Source organism: Oncorhynchus masou, chromosome 5 (assembly GCF_036934945.1).
Source record: "Oncorhynchus masou masou isolate Uvic2021 chromosome 5, UVic_Omas_1.1, whole genome shotgun sequence".
In the NCBI taxonomy this organism is placed as follows: Eukaryota; Metazoa; Chordata; class Actinopteri; order Salmoniformes; family Salmonidae; genus Oncorhynchus; species Oncorhynchus masou.
This window is the reverse complement of record NC_088216.1, coordinates 46268574-46287660: the sequence shown is the minus strand read 5'-3', so window position 1 is coordinate 46287660 and position 19087 is coordinate 46268574. Positions and strand designations below refer to the sequence as shown.

At 42.0% G+C, this 19087-nt stretch overlaps 1 protein-coding gene across 3 annotated transcripts in view; it reads left to right on the top strand.

The window, feature by feature from the left end:
* The first annotated feature begins 9884 nt into the window (after nt 1-9884).
* The window catches only part of LOC135539677 (protein bicaudal D homolog 2-like), a 46131-nt gene continuing 36928 nt past the window's right edge, over nt 9885-19087 (top strand). For 2 of the 3 annotated variants that reach the window (XM_064965716.1, XM_064965714.1), the window contains exon 1: nt 9885-12734. In XM_064965716.1, coding sequence (XP_064821788.1) covers nt 12495-12734 — 240 coding nt within the window. In that variant the 5' untranslated portion in view covers nt 9885-12494. The remainder of the gene's footprint in view (nt 12735-19087) is intronic. The other variant, XM_064965715.1, reaches the window with a different exon arrangement.

Genomic DNA, 19087 nt, shown 5'->3' with positions numbered 1-19087 from the left:
ATCAGCAGACAGTATTAGTCTGAATATATCAGACATCTGTTTGTCTAATGGCAGCTCTGCAATGTGACCTTGTAGGTAGCACGGTAAAAGCCATTGCCCATTCTACTGAGTCTTCTACAGTTGACAATCGCCGTGTCCCCAGCCAGCCCAACCACTCACTGGACCCATATTTATTTTCAATCTCTTTTCGATATTTAATTTGATTATACCTTTATACCTGTAACCTGCCTCACCCAGTGTGATACGGAATCGCTATTATTTTTTATTTTAGAATACATTCAAGAACCTCCAGAAGCTAACCAGCTAAGTAGCTACAAGCTGTTTAGTCATTGTTAGCCACTGCTAGCGGCTTTTACCTTCTGCACAGCCAGCCCTGTTTTTAGCCTGGATAATACTCGCCAGTCTACCAGTATCGAACTGTCTCTCCACAACAACGCCGGATTCCTGCCGTAAACCCTGGACCACTACTTCTGATCTTCACAGCTAGCTTGCAACCAGTACCTAAGCTATCCCTGAGGTCCACCTCCCGGCCTACTCAGCTGTTCACCCGAACCCCACTCATACACGACTAGAGCCCAATACTCCACCGGATCCTTGCTGTAAACTCTGGACCTTGGCTAACGCCACTGCCACGAAGCTAGCACCAGTTAGCCGTGAGCCAGGCACATCTCTCTGCTAGCAAACTAAATTATACAATACCTCTTTCGCCATCTGGCTTGGATTCTCTGTCGACACGGCCCCCCGCCGCACCACCACCATGACTGGTCTGCCGACGAATACTCCATCCACTGTGCCTTCAACCGGCCTCCGTCTGAGCAGAACCCCCCTACCACCCCCGGGCTACAAACCTTAAATGCCGTGTCACCCGCGTGCTAGCGTAGTGGTGGCTTCACTGTTCCATCTACTGCTGATCCCTGGACACTATGATCACTTGGCTACATAGCTGATGCCTACTGGACTGTCCATTAATCATGGTACTCCATTCTGTTTATTTATGTTTTATCTGTCGGCCCCAGCTGCGAACTCAGGCTCTGTGTGTAGTTAATCCGACCCTCTTTGCCTAGTCATTGCCATTTTACCTGCTGTTGTTGTGTTAGCTGACTAGCTGTTGTTGTCTCACCTGTTGTTTTAGCAAGCTCTCCCAATCAAGACTTGCGATTACTTTATGCCTTGCTGTATGTCTCTCTCAAATATCAATATGCCTTGTATACTGTTGTTCAGGTTAGTTATCATTGTTTTAGTTTACAATGGGGCCCCTAGTTCCACTCCTCGCACCCTCATTTGTTGACTTCTGTGATCGAAAAAGCCTTGGTTTCATGCATGTCAACATCAGAAGCCTCCTCCCTAAGTTTGTTTTACTCACTGCTTTGGCACACTCTGCCAACCCTGATGTCCTTGCCGTGTCTGAATCCTGGCTTAGGAAGGCCACCAAAAATTTTGAGATTTCCATACCCAACTATAACACTTTCCGTCAAGATAGAACTGCCAAAGGGGGAGGAGTTGCAATCTACTGCAGAGACAGCCTGCAAAGTTCTGTCATACTTTCCAGGTCTATGCCCAAACAGTTCGAACTTCTAATTTTAAAAATTAATCTCTCCAGAAATAAGTCTCTCACTGTTGCCGCCTGCTACTGACCCCCCTCAGCTCCCAGCTGTGCCCTGGACACCATCTGTGAATTGATCGCCCCCCATCTAGCTTCAGAGTTTGTTCTGTTAGGTGACCTAAACTGGGATATGCTTAACACCCCGGCAGTCCAACAATCTAAGCTAGATGCCCTCAATCTCACACAAATCATCAAGAAGTCCACCAAGTACAACCCTAAATCCGTAAACATGGGCACCCTAATTAACATTATCCTGACCAAGTTGCCCTCCAAATACACCTCTGCTGTCAATCACCATATTCTTATCGGCAGACTCAGTAGCCTCGGTTTTTCTAATGACTGCCTTGCCTGGTTCACAAACTACTTTTCAGACAGAGTTCAGTGTGTCAAATCGGGGGGCATGTTGTCCGGTCCTCTGGCAGTCTCTACGTGGGTACCACAAGGTTCAATTCTCGGGCCGACTCTTTTCTCTGTATATATCAATGATGTTGCTCTTGCTGTGGGCGATTCTCTGATCCACCTCTACGCAGACGACACCATTCTGTATACTTCTGGCCCTTCCTTGGACACTGTGCTATCTAACCTCCAAACAAGCTTCAATGCCATACAACACTCCTTCCGTGGACTCCAACTGCTCTTAAACGCTATTAAAACCAAATGCATGCTTTTCAAACGGTCGCTGCCTGCACCCGCACGCCCGACTAGCATCACTACCCTGGATGGTTCCAACCTAGAATATGTGGACATCTATTAGTGTCTGGCTAGACTGCAAACTCTCCTTCCAGACTCATATCAAACATCTCCAATCCAAAATCAAATCTAGAGTCGGCTTTCTATTTCGCAACAAAGCCTCCTTCACTCACGCCGCAAAACTTACCCTAGTAAAACCGATCCTCGACTTCGGCGATGTCATCTACAAAATAGCTTCCAATACTCTACTCAGCAAACTGGATGCAGTTTATCACAGTGCCATCCGTTTTGTTACTAAAGCACCTTATAACACCCACCACTGCGACCTGTATGCTCTAGTCGGCTGGCCCTCGCTACATGTTCGTCGCCAGACCCACTGGCTCCAGGTCATCTACAAGTCTATGCTTGGTAAAGCTCCGCCTTATCTCAGTTCACTGGTCACGATGGCACACCCACCCTTAGCACGCGCTCCAGCAGGTGTATCTCACTGATCATCCCTAAAGCCAAAACCTCATTTGGCCGCCTTTCCTTTCAGTTCTCTGCTGCCTGCGACTGGAACAAATTGCAAAAATCTCTGAAGTTGGAGACTTTTATCTCCCTCAGCAACTTGAAACATATGCTATCTGAGCAGCTAACCGATCGCTGCAGCTGTACATAGTCCATTGGTATATAGCCCACCCAATTTACCTACCTCAGCCCCATACTGTTTTTATTTCATTTACTTTATTGCTAACACCAGTATCTCTACCTGCACATGTTCATCTGATCATTTATCACTCCAGTGTTAATCTGCTAAATTGTAATTATTAACTCCTATGGCCTATTTATTACCTATCTCCTCATGCCTTTTGCACACAATGTACATTGATTATTTTTTTCTACTATGTTATTGACTTGTTAATTGTATATTGTTTACTCCATATCTTGGCCAGTTCGCAGTTGCAAAGGAGAACTTGTTCTCAACTAGCCTACCTGGTAAAATAAAGGTAAAATAAAATAATTATTTATCAACACGGTCACCTTGTGCCCCCTTAAGGAGGGGGACATGTAACTACACCCACATCTCCCTAAGGTAAGTGGGTGGAACCTAGTACTCACAGGGTACTGTTGAGAGGGGGAAGGTTGTGGAGAGGTAATGGAGGGCTCTGTATGAGCTGTGGGAGTCTCTTTGGAGCCGGAGTCAGAGGTGCTGTGGGCGCCAGTATAGTGCAGCTGCGGTGGCACATTTTCTGGTTTGGCCAGGGTGTGGTAACGGCGGTTTCTCCTGAATGTCTGGCTATGAGTGTTTACTAGGATGGAGCGTGGTGTGTTTGCGTGTTCTTGTACTATGCCTTTGTTCCGTGAGTCCTGCATCCATACTATAGCTCCTGGGTGAAGAGAGCTGAAGGCCTTTGCTCGATGTCAGCTGTCAAAGTGTTTATTTTGGCTGAGCTTAGATTGTCCGTCTGTAAACTCAGAGAGGTCTGGCCACCCTGTCAGCATTGAGGGCAGAGTATTAATGGTACTCAGCTTCCTGCCTTGCAAAACTCTGCTGGGCTCAGTCCATTGGAAAGGGGGGGTTGATCTGTATGCTAATAGCACATGGTCGGGGTCTATGGGAGCTGTTTGACAGTCTATATAGCTTGTTCGGCTGTACCATTGCTTTTGGGGAACAACATGTTTGAGGTTGGGTGTGTGAATCCCAAGGTGTCTGCAGATGTTTTTAAAGTCGCAAAGGTAATCTGGGGGGCCATTGCCTGAGATTAGATGAAGAGGGACCTGCTACGAGCAAATCGTGACTTCATCCTGTCCACCCTCTGCGCTAGATGGTGTAAGGTCATTTTTGCCACCTCCATGAATCTAGAGAATTAGTCAAAGACAACAAGTTAGGTGTAGTTGTCAAGGTCAAAAAAATGTCAGCCCCTAACTTTTGCCAAGGGCCCTCTGGTGTCGGTCTTGGGATGAGGGTCTCTGGGTCCTGCCTCCAGTGGAGAGGACAGCGTGCACACACCCTTCAGTTAGCTGTTCCTGAGATTGGCTGCTCTGGTTCCCTGTGGAGGGATTCTTGGGCAGAGTGTCAGCCGTAGGCAACCTCTTACCATGCACATGAGCAATGGAGTCTCATTCTGGAGCGTTGCTTCCTTGGTGGGAGTTTGTCGAGCGACTATAAGCCAAGCAGCGCCAGCAGAGTCGTATGATCAGTGTCGACTTTAAATGTGAGGCCTATAAGAATGTTCCTGAAGTGCTCACAAGCACATGTAGTAGCAGCAGCTTCTTTTTCGATCTGTGTGTTGCAACGTTCTATGCTAATCAGGATCCGGGAAGCGTGCATGATGTGACGCCAGTCCGTGTCGCTTTTCTTCTGTAGCAGAATGGCTCATAGGCCGTAGGAGGCCTCAGATGACGCCTGCTGTAGGGCTGTAGGGCTGTAGGGCCGTAGACGACTAATCCAGGAGGAGTTGAGGTTACTTTTAATGTCATTAAATGCCTGCGATTGCTGGGGGGGGGGTCGCAAGCACTTTTCTTGTTCAGTAGCTCTCTGAGTGGTCTGGACGTCTCTGTGAGGTGAGGGACGTATTCCCCAGGTGGTTGACTATGGCCATGAAACTCCGGACCTCGCTCACGTTTGTTGGTACTGGTATTTATGCAGCTGCTGTGACCTTTGATCTTGGTTGGGTCAGCTTGAACACCACTCCCAGCGATTTTCTGTCCCAGGAATTTAAACTGTTGTTTGGAGAACTCACATTTTGCAGTCAGAGTCAGTCCTGCCTGTGCAAGCCGGTTATTGTGTTTGTCATGAGTGGCCCCGTACACCAGGATATCATCCATTTTGCAGACAACTCCTTCAAGGCCCTCCAGCAGTTGTGACATTCAGCACTGGACATGTTCTGGGGAGATGAGATTCCAAATGGGAGCCTCCAAAAGCCGTATCGGCCAAGGGGGGTCATAAACGTGGTATGTTTATTGCAGTTTATTGCAACTTTATTTCAGTATTGTTTTCAATCCCTAGATGGCAGTCTTGTTAAAGAATCAATGTTTTCCATAGACTGTGCCCCAATAGATCTCGCCTTGTAGTCTTCGAAACCGCAAATTATTTACCTCTGGTTCGTTCAGCCATTCCTATGGGGTTAACACAGGCTTATGAGATCGTATACATTTTGTTCTATAATATAATATGTCAGTTAACATGACCTTTATGAATTATGAAGCCTTTAAGTGCTTTATGTATTTGTTTTGATTACATAAATGCTTCAAAACTCAAAAAAGCAGTGGTGGAAAAAATACACAATTGTCATACTTGAGTAAATAAAAGTAAAGATACCTTAATAGAAAATGACTCAAATAAAAGTAAAAGTCACCCAGTAAAACACTACTTGAGGAAAAGTCTAAAAGTATTTGGTTTAAAATATACTTAAGTATCAAAAGTGAATGCAATTAGTAAAATATACTTAAGAATCAAAAGTCAAGGTAAAAGTCATTTCAAATTGCTTATAAGCAAACCAGATGCACCATTTTCTTGTTTAAAAAAAATGTATTTACTGATAGCCAGAGGCACACTTCAACATTCAGACATAATTTACAAATGAAGCATGTGTGTAAGGCGAGTCCGCCAGATGAGAGGCAGTAGGGATGAACAGGGATGTTCTGTTGATGTGTGTGAATTGGTCTATTTTCCTGTCCTGCTAAGACTTTCAAAATGTAATGAGTACTTTTGGGTGTCAAGAAAAAATGTTGAGTAAAAAGTATAATATTTTCTTAAGGAATGAAGTAAAGTAAAAGTAAAAGTTGCCAAAAATACAAATAGTAAAGTACAGATACCCCTCAAAACTACTTAATTAGTACTTTAAAGTATTTTTTACTTCATTATTTTAAACCACTGACAAAAAGTGGCGTTAGCTGATGAAGATGATTATTTATTGAACAATACATATAGGATATCCTAAAACTGTGTTGATGGATCATCTGAAAGAGACTGACATGTCTAACTAACTTCACGGGTCATATGATTAGTTATGCACAACAGATGCATTCGTCGAACAAAACAGTTGCTGTGGTTTGTATGGGAAAAACATTGAGCCAATAAGATGCACCACAGTGAGAACATTCTGTAACTGTGCCATGCGATCAGGCTACTTGCCGTGGCTAGATCAGCAGAGCTCCGTCAATCTGGTGTAGATGTAATATTGAATAAAATCAAGGAAGACATGGATGCATTGTACAGTGGGGTTAAAATGCAAACTATTAACGGAGAGAAAACTATATATGGTGCCATTGTCTCTCTCTGTGGAGACACCCTGGCACAACATGAACTAGCAGGGTTCAAAGAGGGTGTGAGCTTTGCCTACAGTAAGTGCAGACACTGTGAGTGTTCTTTTGATAGACATGCACTCACTCTTCAATGAGGATGCATATACAAAAAGGACATTGTAGAAGCATGTCAGACAGTGCGATGAAATAGAAAAGGCACAGACGGACTTGCTTCGCAACAGCCTGAGAACAACATATGGGATCAATAGAAGGAGCAAGTTAGTTGAATTCCCAGCCTTTGATATTATACAACAAACTCCGCAAGACATGATGCATATAATTCTGGATGGCCTAGCCCCATTGGAAATCAAATGTGTTTTGAATCATCTTGTTGTGTCAGGACAGATTGATCGGGACTCAAGTGAATTCTGTTATTCTTGGTTTCCCTTATTCCCCTCTAGATGTTAGAGATCGGCCATCCCCAATTTATGTTAGTACATTAACGTCAAGTGATGGTAAATTAAAACAGTCATCTGGGCAAATGCTTGTCCTGCTAAGGATATTGCCATTTGTTTTTGGAAGTTTGGAAGTCAATGCATATATGACTGATAATGGAGCTAATAGAGGTTGTACAGATAGTATTTGCGCCTGTTCTTTCCATTGCGACTGTGTCTAGGTTGAAGTTACTCGTTGAAAATAATTTGAAGCATTAGAGGGAGCTTTTTCCAGACCGCAATGTTACACCTAAACAGCATTATATGATACATTTGCCATTACAGATAAAGTCATTGTGTCCAATGGTTAGACATACGTGTATGCGGTTTGAGTCTAAACATTGTTTCTTTAAACAATGGGCTACCAAGCTCAATTTAAAAAAGATTTGCAAGTCTTTGACCAATCAGAAACAAATATATGAAAGCTGCCAAAATGATAACAGCTCAATGCACCCAATTTTTTCAAATGAAAGGGAGATGGGACCTGTATCAGAGGTTAAAGATCTACAAGATTTACATGGAAAATTGAGGGTCTTCCTAGGTTTCAATGAAGTAAACCATGCTGTATCAGTCAAATGGCTTGTAATAAATTCTAATAAATACATAACTCAGAAGTCCATGATCTTTGCCAAAGTACTGAATAGTAATATGCAAGAATTTGGACTGGTCAAAAACATATTTCTTTTTGATTCTATTTCTTGTTTGGAATATCAGCCATTTCAAACTATACACTTTGATAGAAACGTCATGGCTTATAAAGTTGAGGTCCCTCACCTTGCACAGACCACTTGAGTTAGTGGATGCTGAAAAGCTGGTTGATTTGACCTCTTATTAAACAATTAGCAACAAGAGCCAAACGTATGTACTAGTCAAATACCATCTTGGGGATGTAATAGAATTGTACACCAGTTCAAATGACTCAATATGTTCCCCAGATATGAAAAGTGTACTGATTTTGTTATGTACTGTATTTTGTCTACATGATTGCTGTGTGTAAGATTGACGATAAAACAGTGCATTCCAGTTGGTCATTATCTGTTCTTAATATGTGAAGAGATGAAAAGGATAAGATGCTTGAAATAAGAAATTGTGACTTTGACAAAGCAGTTTTGTACTTGTCAGTGTAGATCAAACAGCTTTATAATTCTGGCAATTCTAGTTTCGAGCATTGAGTCACTCAGAACCAGTAATACAATCTCAGTAATAAGTTATATTATCTTATTAAGACAATTAAGGACAAAAAAAGTTTGAAACAAGTGAAATGCTCCAACATAAAATCTGGCTGGTAAGAAGAAATATCTTGTCAGACAAAAAACAAGCTTTGATTTAAGATATTTATTTTTACTTAATTTCCATTTTTGCAGTGTACTTTCTTAGCGACAGCATACATATCTCCCTGGCATATTACATCATTTATGCAGCAGGATACAAGACATATTTGGACTCACCGTTGTTGGTGCTGTGCTGACTTCTACAGGAACTTCTACAGGAAGGCGGTCCTTCCTGTGGGATTTTTTTTTAAATCATACTTTGTCATCAAAATCTGGCATTCTCTGGATTTTTGGTGTGTTCAGTACAACTGGGAAATCTGAAAAAAAGAACAAGGTCAGTGATCTTCAGGTTGGAGCTCTAGTAAGAGGCCCGAGTTCCCGACTTGGAATTTCGAATATGATGACAGTTCAAAACGTATTTTCCCAGTCAGAGCTCGTTTTTTTCTGAGTTCCCAGTTGTCTTGAACACACTGAAGTCGGAGATTTCCCACTTCCGAGTTTCCAGTTGTTTTGAACACAGCACACCTTCACACCTTGGACATTTACATTACATTACATTTAAGTCATTTAGCAGACGGTCTTATCCAGAGCGACTTACAAATTGGTGAATTCACCTTCTAACATCCAGTGGAACAGCCACTTTACAATAGTGGACAATGTGACAAGTGGTCCTTCAACACCCAACCCTAATTCATGAGAACTATATGCAACCATACTTGCAGATATATCTACAAATTAATTTATATTTAGTTAGCTAGCTAGTTAATAACATTTTTAACTAGCTAGCTAAATATCCCGGCCTTGGTGGGCTAACGCCCTCATTGACTGTAGGGTTTCCCACAGTTTTTTTTTCCATAGACAGAGCGCTGCCAACGCATCAACTCCTGAATTACCATTTGTCAAACAATAGAGGTCGCCAGTTTGTAGTCCTAAAACCCGGAAATAAGTTACCTCTGGGTTGTTCAGTCATCCGGATGGGAAAAAATCAATGGGGGAGGAATAGGGTTTGGGAATAAATGCAACAAATAAGGCTTGAGGTTAACACAGGTTTAGGATATTTTATACGTTTTGTTATATGAGATAATAGCAGTCAGTTAACATGACCTTTATGAATTATGAAGCCTTTATGTTTTTTCTTATTACATGAATAAATAAATAAATACAATCACAAAAAGTGACATTAGCTGATGAAGATTATCTCATAGAACGAAACGTATAAAATATCCTAAACCTGTGTTTACCATAAACCCTGTTTTCAGCATTTATTCAAAAACCTTAGAAAAACGCCATTCACTTTCATAAAGGCTTTGTCCAACAAACTATGGCACATTTAGAGCAAATTATAAGCCAATGTATGCATGATTAGAAAATGTGGTTCGAGGCGCCGTATGGATGGTGAAACGCAATTGGGAATTTGTGTTTATACAGGACGTCCCGCTCTCACCTACCGTCAACCAATCATATCAATAAAGGAGCTACATTTACATTTGGCTTCCAAATTAAGCTCCTTTATTGATATGATTGGTTGACGGTAGGTGAGAGCGGGACGTCCTGTATAAACACAAATTCCCTTCTTTGACAACTTCCTTTACAACAGCTCCTTGCTGCTCAGCGAAGCACAAGAAAAATTACCTGATTTCTGCACCACCATTGCAGACGGTGGAATGAACATGCATAGCCTTTAAGCCGTGGACCTGCGCTCTGGTCTGCCGACTGCTACTGGGTATCATGGTCGTGTCGCCTGCATTAGATACGTGACCATTTTTTTTCTCTTGCATTATTTTATTTCAAGTAGGATAGCAGCATACACAAGCATTAACTAATATTGATAACGATCTAGATGTCACCTTGATACATGTTCGGTTCCCAAAACTAGAATCTGTTACGAACAGAGTGGACTATGATTTGTAGACTTTACCCTTTGCCAAAGTTGTAAAAAAATCGTTGTTTAGAAGGAGTGTGAAGGATAATTTACTTATTGTACACGCGCACCTCACAGAGTAGGTGTTCCCTAAATTTAAATATGCAAATATATGCTCGAACACGCCAATAGGATCTCGCTTGCTTGTGCTTGGCTCTGCCCGCCTCCATGCTTGTTCTGCCCTCTATGACTAATTTGTTCCCGTTTGAAATGTTAGGCTGTGGTCTATCTTGGTTGAGTTAAACAAATCTTTGCCCATACTCCCGGTTGCCATTGGGATGCTTCTGTATTTAAACTATGCCACTATGTTTACATACCCTACATTACTCATCTCATATGTATATACTGTACTCGATACCATCTACTGCGTCTTGCCTATGCCGCTCTGTACCATCACTCATTCATATATCTATGTACATATTCGTTATCCCTTTACACTTGTGTGTATAAGGTAGTAGTTTTGGAATTGTTAGTTAGATTACTCGTTGGTTATTACTGCATTGTCGGAACTAGAAGCACAAGCATTTCGCTACACTCGCATTAACATCTGCTAACCATGTGTATGTGACAAATAAATTTGATTTGATATCTGCTCTCGGCCGGCACACTCATTAGGCAGGATTAGGTGCCTATGGCGGCAGATTGATGAGGGAGGCATTTTCTGAGCTAAACTGACCAAGACGCACCTCCAACAACAACACATAAAACCTCATATAATTCTGCCCAAAAACAATGACAATTTCTCTCAACCAGTGGCATATGGGCTTTTTAGGTGAGCGCTAAATCTGCCCTTTGATAAGCAGTGCCCACTTTGTCAAAGGCAAGGCAAAATATTTTGCTTGTCCATTCGCAGCGCGACTCTCCATGGTGCTGTTGGAGAGACGCATCTCTGCAGCGTTCCAATGTTCAGTCAAAAAAATATCTAACATAAATCATGTTGCAGATATAGGATATATAAAAACTATGTGGCTTTTTCTGTAGCCTACAGGCTGGAGAAAAAAATGCATGACAATGTAATGAGGACACTTTTTTACATCCTGCAGGTTTCTCCGATCAAATAGCCTAACCTAAATGGCGCTCAATCAATAAAAAAATGTTGATTAGGTGACCATGATGGTTCGAGGGCCAGATTGGGAATTTAGCAAGGACAGGAGGGTTAACACCCCTACACTTACAATAAATGCAACCTTTCGGTTACAATTCCAACGCTCTAACCAATAGGCTCCTGCCGCCCCAATGATTTCCACGGACATTGGGTTTTGGTCCGGTCGGGACCAAATCTTAACTTGATTTCAACGTCCACGGATATTTAAGGTTCTGAGTGTTTGGTTCAGATTTGGTGTTCTCCAGACCGCCTTGATTTCAACGTTCACGATTGGTTGATTTTGTCTGGTCCGGAACAAATCTGAACCAATCATATGTTTGGTTCAGATTTTGTCCCGTATTGACCAGCCTTGGTTTGGCCCAAACATAGATGTCTATAAATGACTTATTTTCAACTTTCATTCAGAACCGAAAATTAACCTGATTTCAAACTTCCGGAAAATACATATTTTTCAACATCCGGAAAAGATGCATTTTCAATGTCCTGGAAATATGTATTTTAAATATACAGAAAATATATTTTCATCTTTCATTCAATAACCTAAATTGAACCCAACTTCTGGAAAATACGTCCTTTAGACGTCATTTTGCTTACTGGAACTATTCTAGTTTTGCAGGGGAACGCCATTTTTTGGTCTTGCCTAAAGGCGGCAGAATCAGTGTTACTATCAACTCATAGTGCAGCCCAATCAGCCACGCAAAACAGTGTTGAGTGGCAGCAAATCTGTCCAATTAGCTAAGTCGCTTTCCATACACCCACTCCTTTCGAAACACCTACTCGCCCAAACTCCGGTCGCCATATCGAGTTGCAGCTACCCATTCGTGAGTTAGCGCCTACAAAAAGACGCCATTACTATGTCTCTCCATGGGCGTAGTCCTTCTTCCCAACATAATGGCCCTAAAACTACATCTCCCACGGCGCACAACTGTAGACCTGAAACTGTATTCCTCATAATCGATGATCTCAACTTAGTTTCCTCTCTAGTGGCATGAAGTAGGCTAGCTGGTGGAATATAGGTACCGGGGCTATGGAGCGAGCTGAAAATACTATCTGATAACGGTATCCGCTGAACTTTTTGTTCACATCAAAAAGTTGAGGACCCAACACAGCCATGCAGTTCAAATACAGAAGGCACTGATTTATTTTTATATGCTTTTCTGTTGTCCTTCAAGTGCTGGCCAAGATGTCTGTGGAGGAACAGGAATATCCAGAGGCGACTCTGGTTGCAGAGGCCGGGCCGCAGTGGTTTCGGGCGGAATTAGAACGCCTATCCCGGGAGTTGAGCGAGACGACTCATGAGAAGATCCAGGCGGCGGAATACGGGCTTGCGGTGCTCGAAGAGAAGCAACTGCTCAAACAGCGGTATGATGAGTTGGAGACTGAGTTCGAGAGCGTTCGGCAGGAACTCGACCAGCTGAAGGAGGTAGTCAGGTCACAACATTCCACTACACATTTGTCAATTTGACTGTCAAAGCGCGCCCATTTAACTTCGTAACCGTTAATGGCTAAAAGAGTACAGTAATGAGTGTACGTTTCTCATTCGATTCAGGCTCGCTATGCTATGTTGCATTACTTTGTCGAAGGTTTTAAATTCAATTCGGCTGTGCTGTTATAAGGGACAGTTCGACATTTACTGGGGTGGGGGGGGTGCATAGCTGGAGGAAGATGATTTGAGTAGGGGGTGCTGTGTGTGGGGTAGAAAAAAAACATTATAATAGCAGGCTAACAGTAAAATACAATTCCAAATGTAATGAGTAGCCTAAGCATAGGACAATATTCAATAAGAGTAGTCACTGCAGCTTAAAGTGAATTGAAATACATTTGCCAAAGTATATAATTAAGTGCTCCATGCCTAGTTGGGAAGCCCTCAATTTGCGGTTTTTGAGATGTGGCTGTTGGGTGAAAAGCAATGCATCTAAAAATATGTGTGAAGATATTGTGTCTTCAGTATAATTTGAAATGTTAAGAGAAGAAGGGGAGGGGTGTGTGTGACAAAGAGAGGCCAGCATCCCGGAGTCGCCTCTTCAATGATGACATTGAGACTGGTGTTTTGCGGGTACTATTTAATGAAGCTGCCAGTTGATGACTTGTGAGGTGTCTGTTTCTCAAACTAGACACACCTAATGTACTTGTCCTCTTGCTCAGTTGAGCACCGGGGCCTCCCGATCCTCTTTCTACTCTGGTTAGAACCAGTTTGCGCTGTTCTGTTCTGTACATAGCGTTGTACGAGATCTTCAGTTTCTTGGCAATTTCTCACATGGAATAGCCTTCATTTCTCAGAACAAGAATAGACTGACGAGTTTCAGAAGAAAGTTCTTTGTTTCTGGCCATTTTGAGCCTATAATCAAAACACACAAATGCTGATGCTCCAGATACTCAACTAGTTCATCGAAGGCCAGTTTTATTGCTTCTTTAATCAGAACAACACTTTTCAGCTCTGCTAACAAACGTGCAAAATGGTTTCTAATGATCAATTAGCCTTTTAACTCACCACAACTAATAATCTGAGCATGTCAAAATTATCTTCACCTCACACAGTAAGTCAACATAGGCAGTCATTTAAAAAAAATCAGTTGTGAATGATGAAATTTCCTCACAGTATTTGAAAATGTCATCCTCCGAGGATCCCATACATCCAGTGGAAACATCATAAAATACCCTACCTGAACACATGTCCCTTTGTGCAAAAACAGCTGTCTGTCCAGAGCTCACTGAAGCAGATTACTCTGAAGACCTAGGATAGGATAAGTAATCCTTCTCACCCCCCCCCCCCCTCTTAAATGATTTAGATGCACTATTGTAAAGTGGCTGTTCCACTGGATGTCAGAAGGTGAATTCACCAATTTGTAAGTCGCTCTGGATAAGAGCGTCTGCTAAATGACTTAAATGTAATGTAATGTTAAATGTAAAGGCCCAGAATAGGCTAGTTGATACAATGTTGCAAGTTCGCAAGCAACAGCATAGGGCCAGACCTTATATATATATATATATATATCTCTCACTGGTGCTGAACCCAGTCAGACATAAAGAAAGGGAGGCAGGCCTGCAGAGTATCTATAAAGAGATGAAAGAACCTGCATTTTCATCTGGACATATGTCTTCTTTATGTATTTTTACTTAGTTGACAATGGAAGTTGTAGGCCTTCTGCTACATTTGCCTAGGCCATCTCTATTTTTATTTAGCCGCCAATGGCTCACGGTGAATCAATGTATCTAAATGGCAGAGGCTGGTGCTCTTGCATTAGTGGAATTTTAACTTTCAGATTTGTATAATTTGTGTTATTAACCACGTGACAATGATTTTGAGTAACGAAAATGTTGTTATTAAAATGAAACCGTTTCACGAAAGTGTGCATATTAAAATCATAAATGTCATGCAGGTCGGTAGAAATGGTAGGATACATTGTAAGCTTCTGCATACGTGAAACTCATACATAACACACACGCCTAAGAACAGACTATTGTTAAGAGCGCACATTTCTTTGTACTGCATAATTACAACGTGTTTGTGTGAGAGCGATAAGGAGAGGGGTGTTGTAACTAAGATTGTGCGTATTAAAACTGAGCAAAAAATGGACAGCTGTGTGGAGAAAAGCACTCACCTCTATCCAGCACCAGCGGGTGGAAAGCACCACTAGCTGGGCAATCCCCCAGCACTCTGTTGCTTGCCATGGAGCAGGCCTGCGAGCTGAGGAGGCGAGAGAATGCCATGTTCCTTATTTGATATTGTTCCCTTTTCGCCATGTTTAGAATGGTAAACTAATAGAAAACAGAAGTGTGGAACTAATTGTGAGCACTGCTTCAGATCACTTGATATCCACTACAATTGGGAGAAAAGAGAGGGGGAGAGATAGACCCGACTTAACTCAAAGTAAACTGTATATTGCAAAGCAGAGGGTGTGTCCATAATCCTACAACTGAATAGATAAGAGCATACCGCTTACAAAACAGAGCTGAGAGCTCTCCATGCAGAATGGGCCCCATATATAATTATCCCATGTTTTTTATCTCTCTCCCCTACCCGAATCCCATTATCATTTATGTCAAGAATGCAACAGAAAACACACATTCTTACTGGGGAGGGGGTGGGCTGGTCTAACCCGAGGTGTCATCAAAACAAAGTGCCCCCTCCCCAAGGACCATCGTGGTATCGGCTTGAGGGGGAATATATGACTATAAACGAAGAGAATTCTCTTAGGAGGTAATACCATTGGTATTTGATTGAGGGGTATTCTAGGTCGGGTGAACAAAAGGACTTGAGTTTCTGTATGCTTTCACAATCACACAATGAGTAGTTAGTCATGAAACAGACATCCCCACCTTTGTTCTTCTCAGAGAGTTCTTTATTCTTGTCTGCACGATGTACTGAGAATCCAGATGGCTGTATGGACCGGGACTGTATATCCCGAGAGAGCCATGTTTCCGTGAAACAGAGTATGTTACAATTCCTGATATCTCTCGGGAAGGAGATCCTCGCCCTGAGCTCGTCTACGTTATTGTCCATGGACTGTACATTAGCGAGTAACATACTCTGATGCGGCGGATGGTGTGCACGCCTCGAGTCCGACTAGAAGTCCAGTCTGAATACCTCTTCTATGCCGGCAGTGTTTTGGAGTAGCCTCTGGAATAAGTTCAATTGCCCTAGGGGGAATGAACAAAGGATCCAATTTAGGAAAGTTGTATTCCTGGTCGTAATGCTGGTGAGTTACCGCTGCTCTGATATCCAAAAGTTATTTCCGGCTGTATGTAATAACACAAAAAATGTAGTAATACAAAATAACAATAACAAGGCTACAGTGGGGAGAACAAGTATTTGATACACTGCCGATTTTGCAGGTTTTCCTACTTACAAAGCATGTAGAGGTCTAATTTTTATCATAGTTACACTTCAACTGTGAGAGACGGAATCTAAAACCAAAATCCAGAAAATCATATTGTATGATTTTTAAGTAATTAATTTGCATTTTATTGCTATATTAGTGGGTGAACAGGGAGTACAGGAGGGGACTAAGCACACACTCCTGAGGGGCCCCTGTGTTGAGGGTCAGCATGGCGGATGTGTTGTTGCCTACCCTCAACACCTGGGGACGGCCCATCAGGAAGTCCAGAATCCAGTTGCAGACCAGCCTTTCAAAGCATTTCATGGCTACAGATGTGAGTGCTACGGGATGGTAGGCATTTAGGCAGGTTACCTTGGCGTTCTTTGGCAGAGGGACTATGATGGTCTGCTTGAAACATGTAGGTGTTACAGACTGGATCAGGGAGAGGTTGAACATGTCAGTGAAGACCCTTGCCAGCTGTTCAATGCATGCTCTGAATACACACCCTGGTAATCCGTCTGGCCCTGAGACCTTGTGAATGTTGACCTGTTTAAAGGTCTTACTCACATCAGCTACGGAGAGCGTGATCACAGTCGTTTGAACAGCTGGTGCTCTCATGCATGGTTCAGTGTTGCTTGCCTCGAAGCAAGTATAGAAGGTATTTAGCTCATCTGGTAGGCTTGCGTCACTGGGCAGCTCATGGCTGGGTTTCCCTTTGTAATCCGTGATAGTTTGCAAGCCCTGCCGCATCAGAGCCGGTGCAGTAGGATTCAATCTTAGTCCTGTATTGACACTTTGCCTGTTTGATGGGGGTTAGCTTCTTCCAAAATCAAGTTTCTCTTGGTAACAGCAGATAATCCCTTCCAGGATAAACAGTCTTGCTGTCTAATTTGTTATGTGCGTGGAGCAAACTGTGAGTAGTATTTTTGAGTTACTTGTATAGTTTAGGTCAGAAACTGTATAAAATGTTCGCAATGCACTTGTTAGCATTTAATTATCATTCTCTGAGATTTTACATGTACTTGTTAGCAACAAATTTTCCACCGACAGGTTTCTGTGCAAATGCACCACACAACCAATAAACAAAGCATTGGGCACACTAACATCATGGTTTGCATTTTCAACACCACAATAAATAGACTATAGCCATATTTGCACGGGACTAGTATTACCAGAGAATGTTGGTTATGTAATTATTACGGCAGAATGTCCATTATTCCAGAGGACTATTCGGACGGGATTCGTTTTTTTCCAAACTGCCCCCTGTAATTAATATTTTCTATAAATGAACCATTATGATGGAAGCCTGGAGGTTTTTATTCTAGAAGTGATATTTCAACATGTCCAGGCGATTCCAGGCGACACTGAACTTGAGCACCCAAGTTTCTAAACCATACCAAACTTGTCATTTCCAAAAGTTTAGCCCAGTTGGAATGCTGCTTTGCGACCTATTAACAGCAAGGGTTGCATTAAATAGGCACAACATTTTCTTTATTATTTACAGATTTGGCGATGTTCAATTCATTGGCACAAAATGTAAACAAAAGCATTCACTGTGAAAGTTGATACATGTAGGCTCTTCATATATATACATTATATACCATTCAAAAGTTTGGTGTCACTTAAAATTTCCTTGCTTTTTTTAAAGAGAAGCACATTTTTGGTCCATTAAAATAACATCAAATTGATTAGAAATTCAGACTAGAGGTCGACGATTATGATTTTTCAACGCCGATACCGATTATTGGAGGACCAAAAGAGCTGATACCAATTAATCGTCCGACTTAAAAAAAATGTTTTTAACTTTTTATTTATTTTTTAAATAAGGTATTTTATTATTATTATTATTTTTTTTTTAAATATATATATTTGTAATAATGACAATACTGAATGAACACTTATTTTAACTTAATATAATACATCAATAAAATGAAACATGTTCAATTTGGTTTAAATAATGCAAAAACAAAGTGTTGGAGAAAGTAAAAGTGCAATATTTGCCATGTAAGAAAGCTAACGTTTCAGTTCCTTGCTCAGAACATGAGAACATATTAAAGCTGGTGGTTCCTTTTAACATGAGTCTTCAATATTCCCAGGTAAGAAGTTTTAGGTTGTAGTTATTATAGGAATTATAGGACTATTTCTCTCTATACCATTTGTATTTCATATACCTTTGACTATTGGATGTTCTTATAGGCACTTTAGTATTGCCAGTGTAACAGTATAGCTTCCGTTCCTCTCCTCGCTCCTCCCTGGGCTCGAACCAGGAACACAACAACAGCCACCCTCGAAGCAGCGTTACCCATGCAGAGCAAGGGAAACAACCACTCCAAGGCTCAGAGCGAGCGAGTGACGTTTGAAACACTATTAGCGTGCGCTAACTAGCCAGCCATTTCACTCCGGTTACACCAGCCTCATCTTGGGAGTTGATATGCTTGAAGTCATAAACAGCGCAATGCTTGACCCACAACGAAGAGCTGCTGGCAAAACGCACGAAAGTGCTGTTTGAATGAATGTTTACACGCCTGCTTCTGCCTACCACCGCTCAGTCAGATACTTAGATACTTGTATGCTCAGTCAGATTATACGCAACGCATGACACGCTAGATAATAGCGAGTAATATCATTAGCCATGTGTAATTAACTAGTGATTATGATTGATTTGTTTTTTATAAGGCAAGTTTAACACTAGTTAGCAACTTAGCTTGGCTTACTGTATTCGTGTAACAGGCTAAATTGTTACGCGAATGCAGTAAGCATTCGCGTAGCATTTGCACTCCTTGTGGAGTGCAACAAGAGGCAGGTCGCTATTGTGTTGGACTAGTTAACTGTAAGGATGCAAGATTGGAACCCCCGAGCTGACAAGGTGAAAATCTGTTGTTCTGCCCCTGAACGAGGCAGTTAACCCACCGTTCCTAGGCCGTCATTGAAAAAAGAATGTGTTCTTAACTGACTT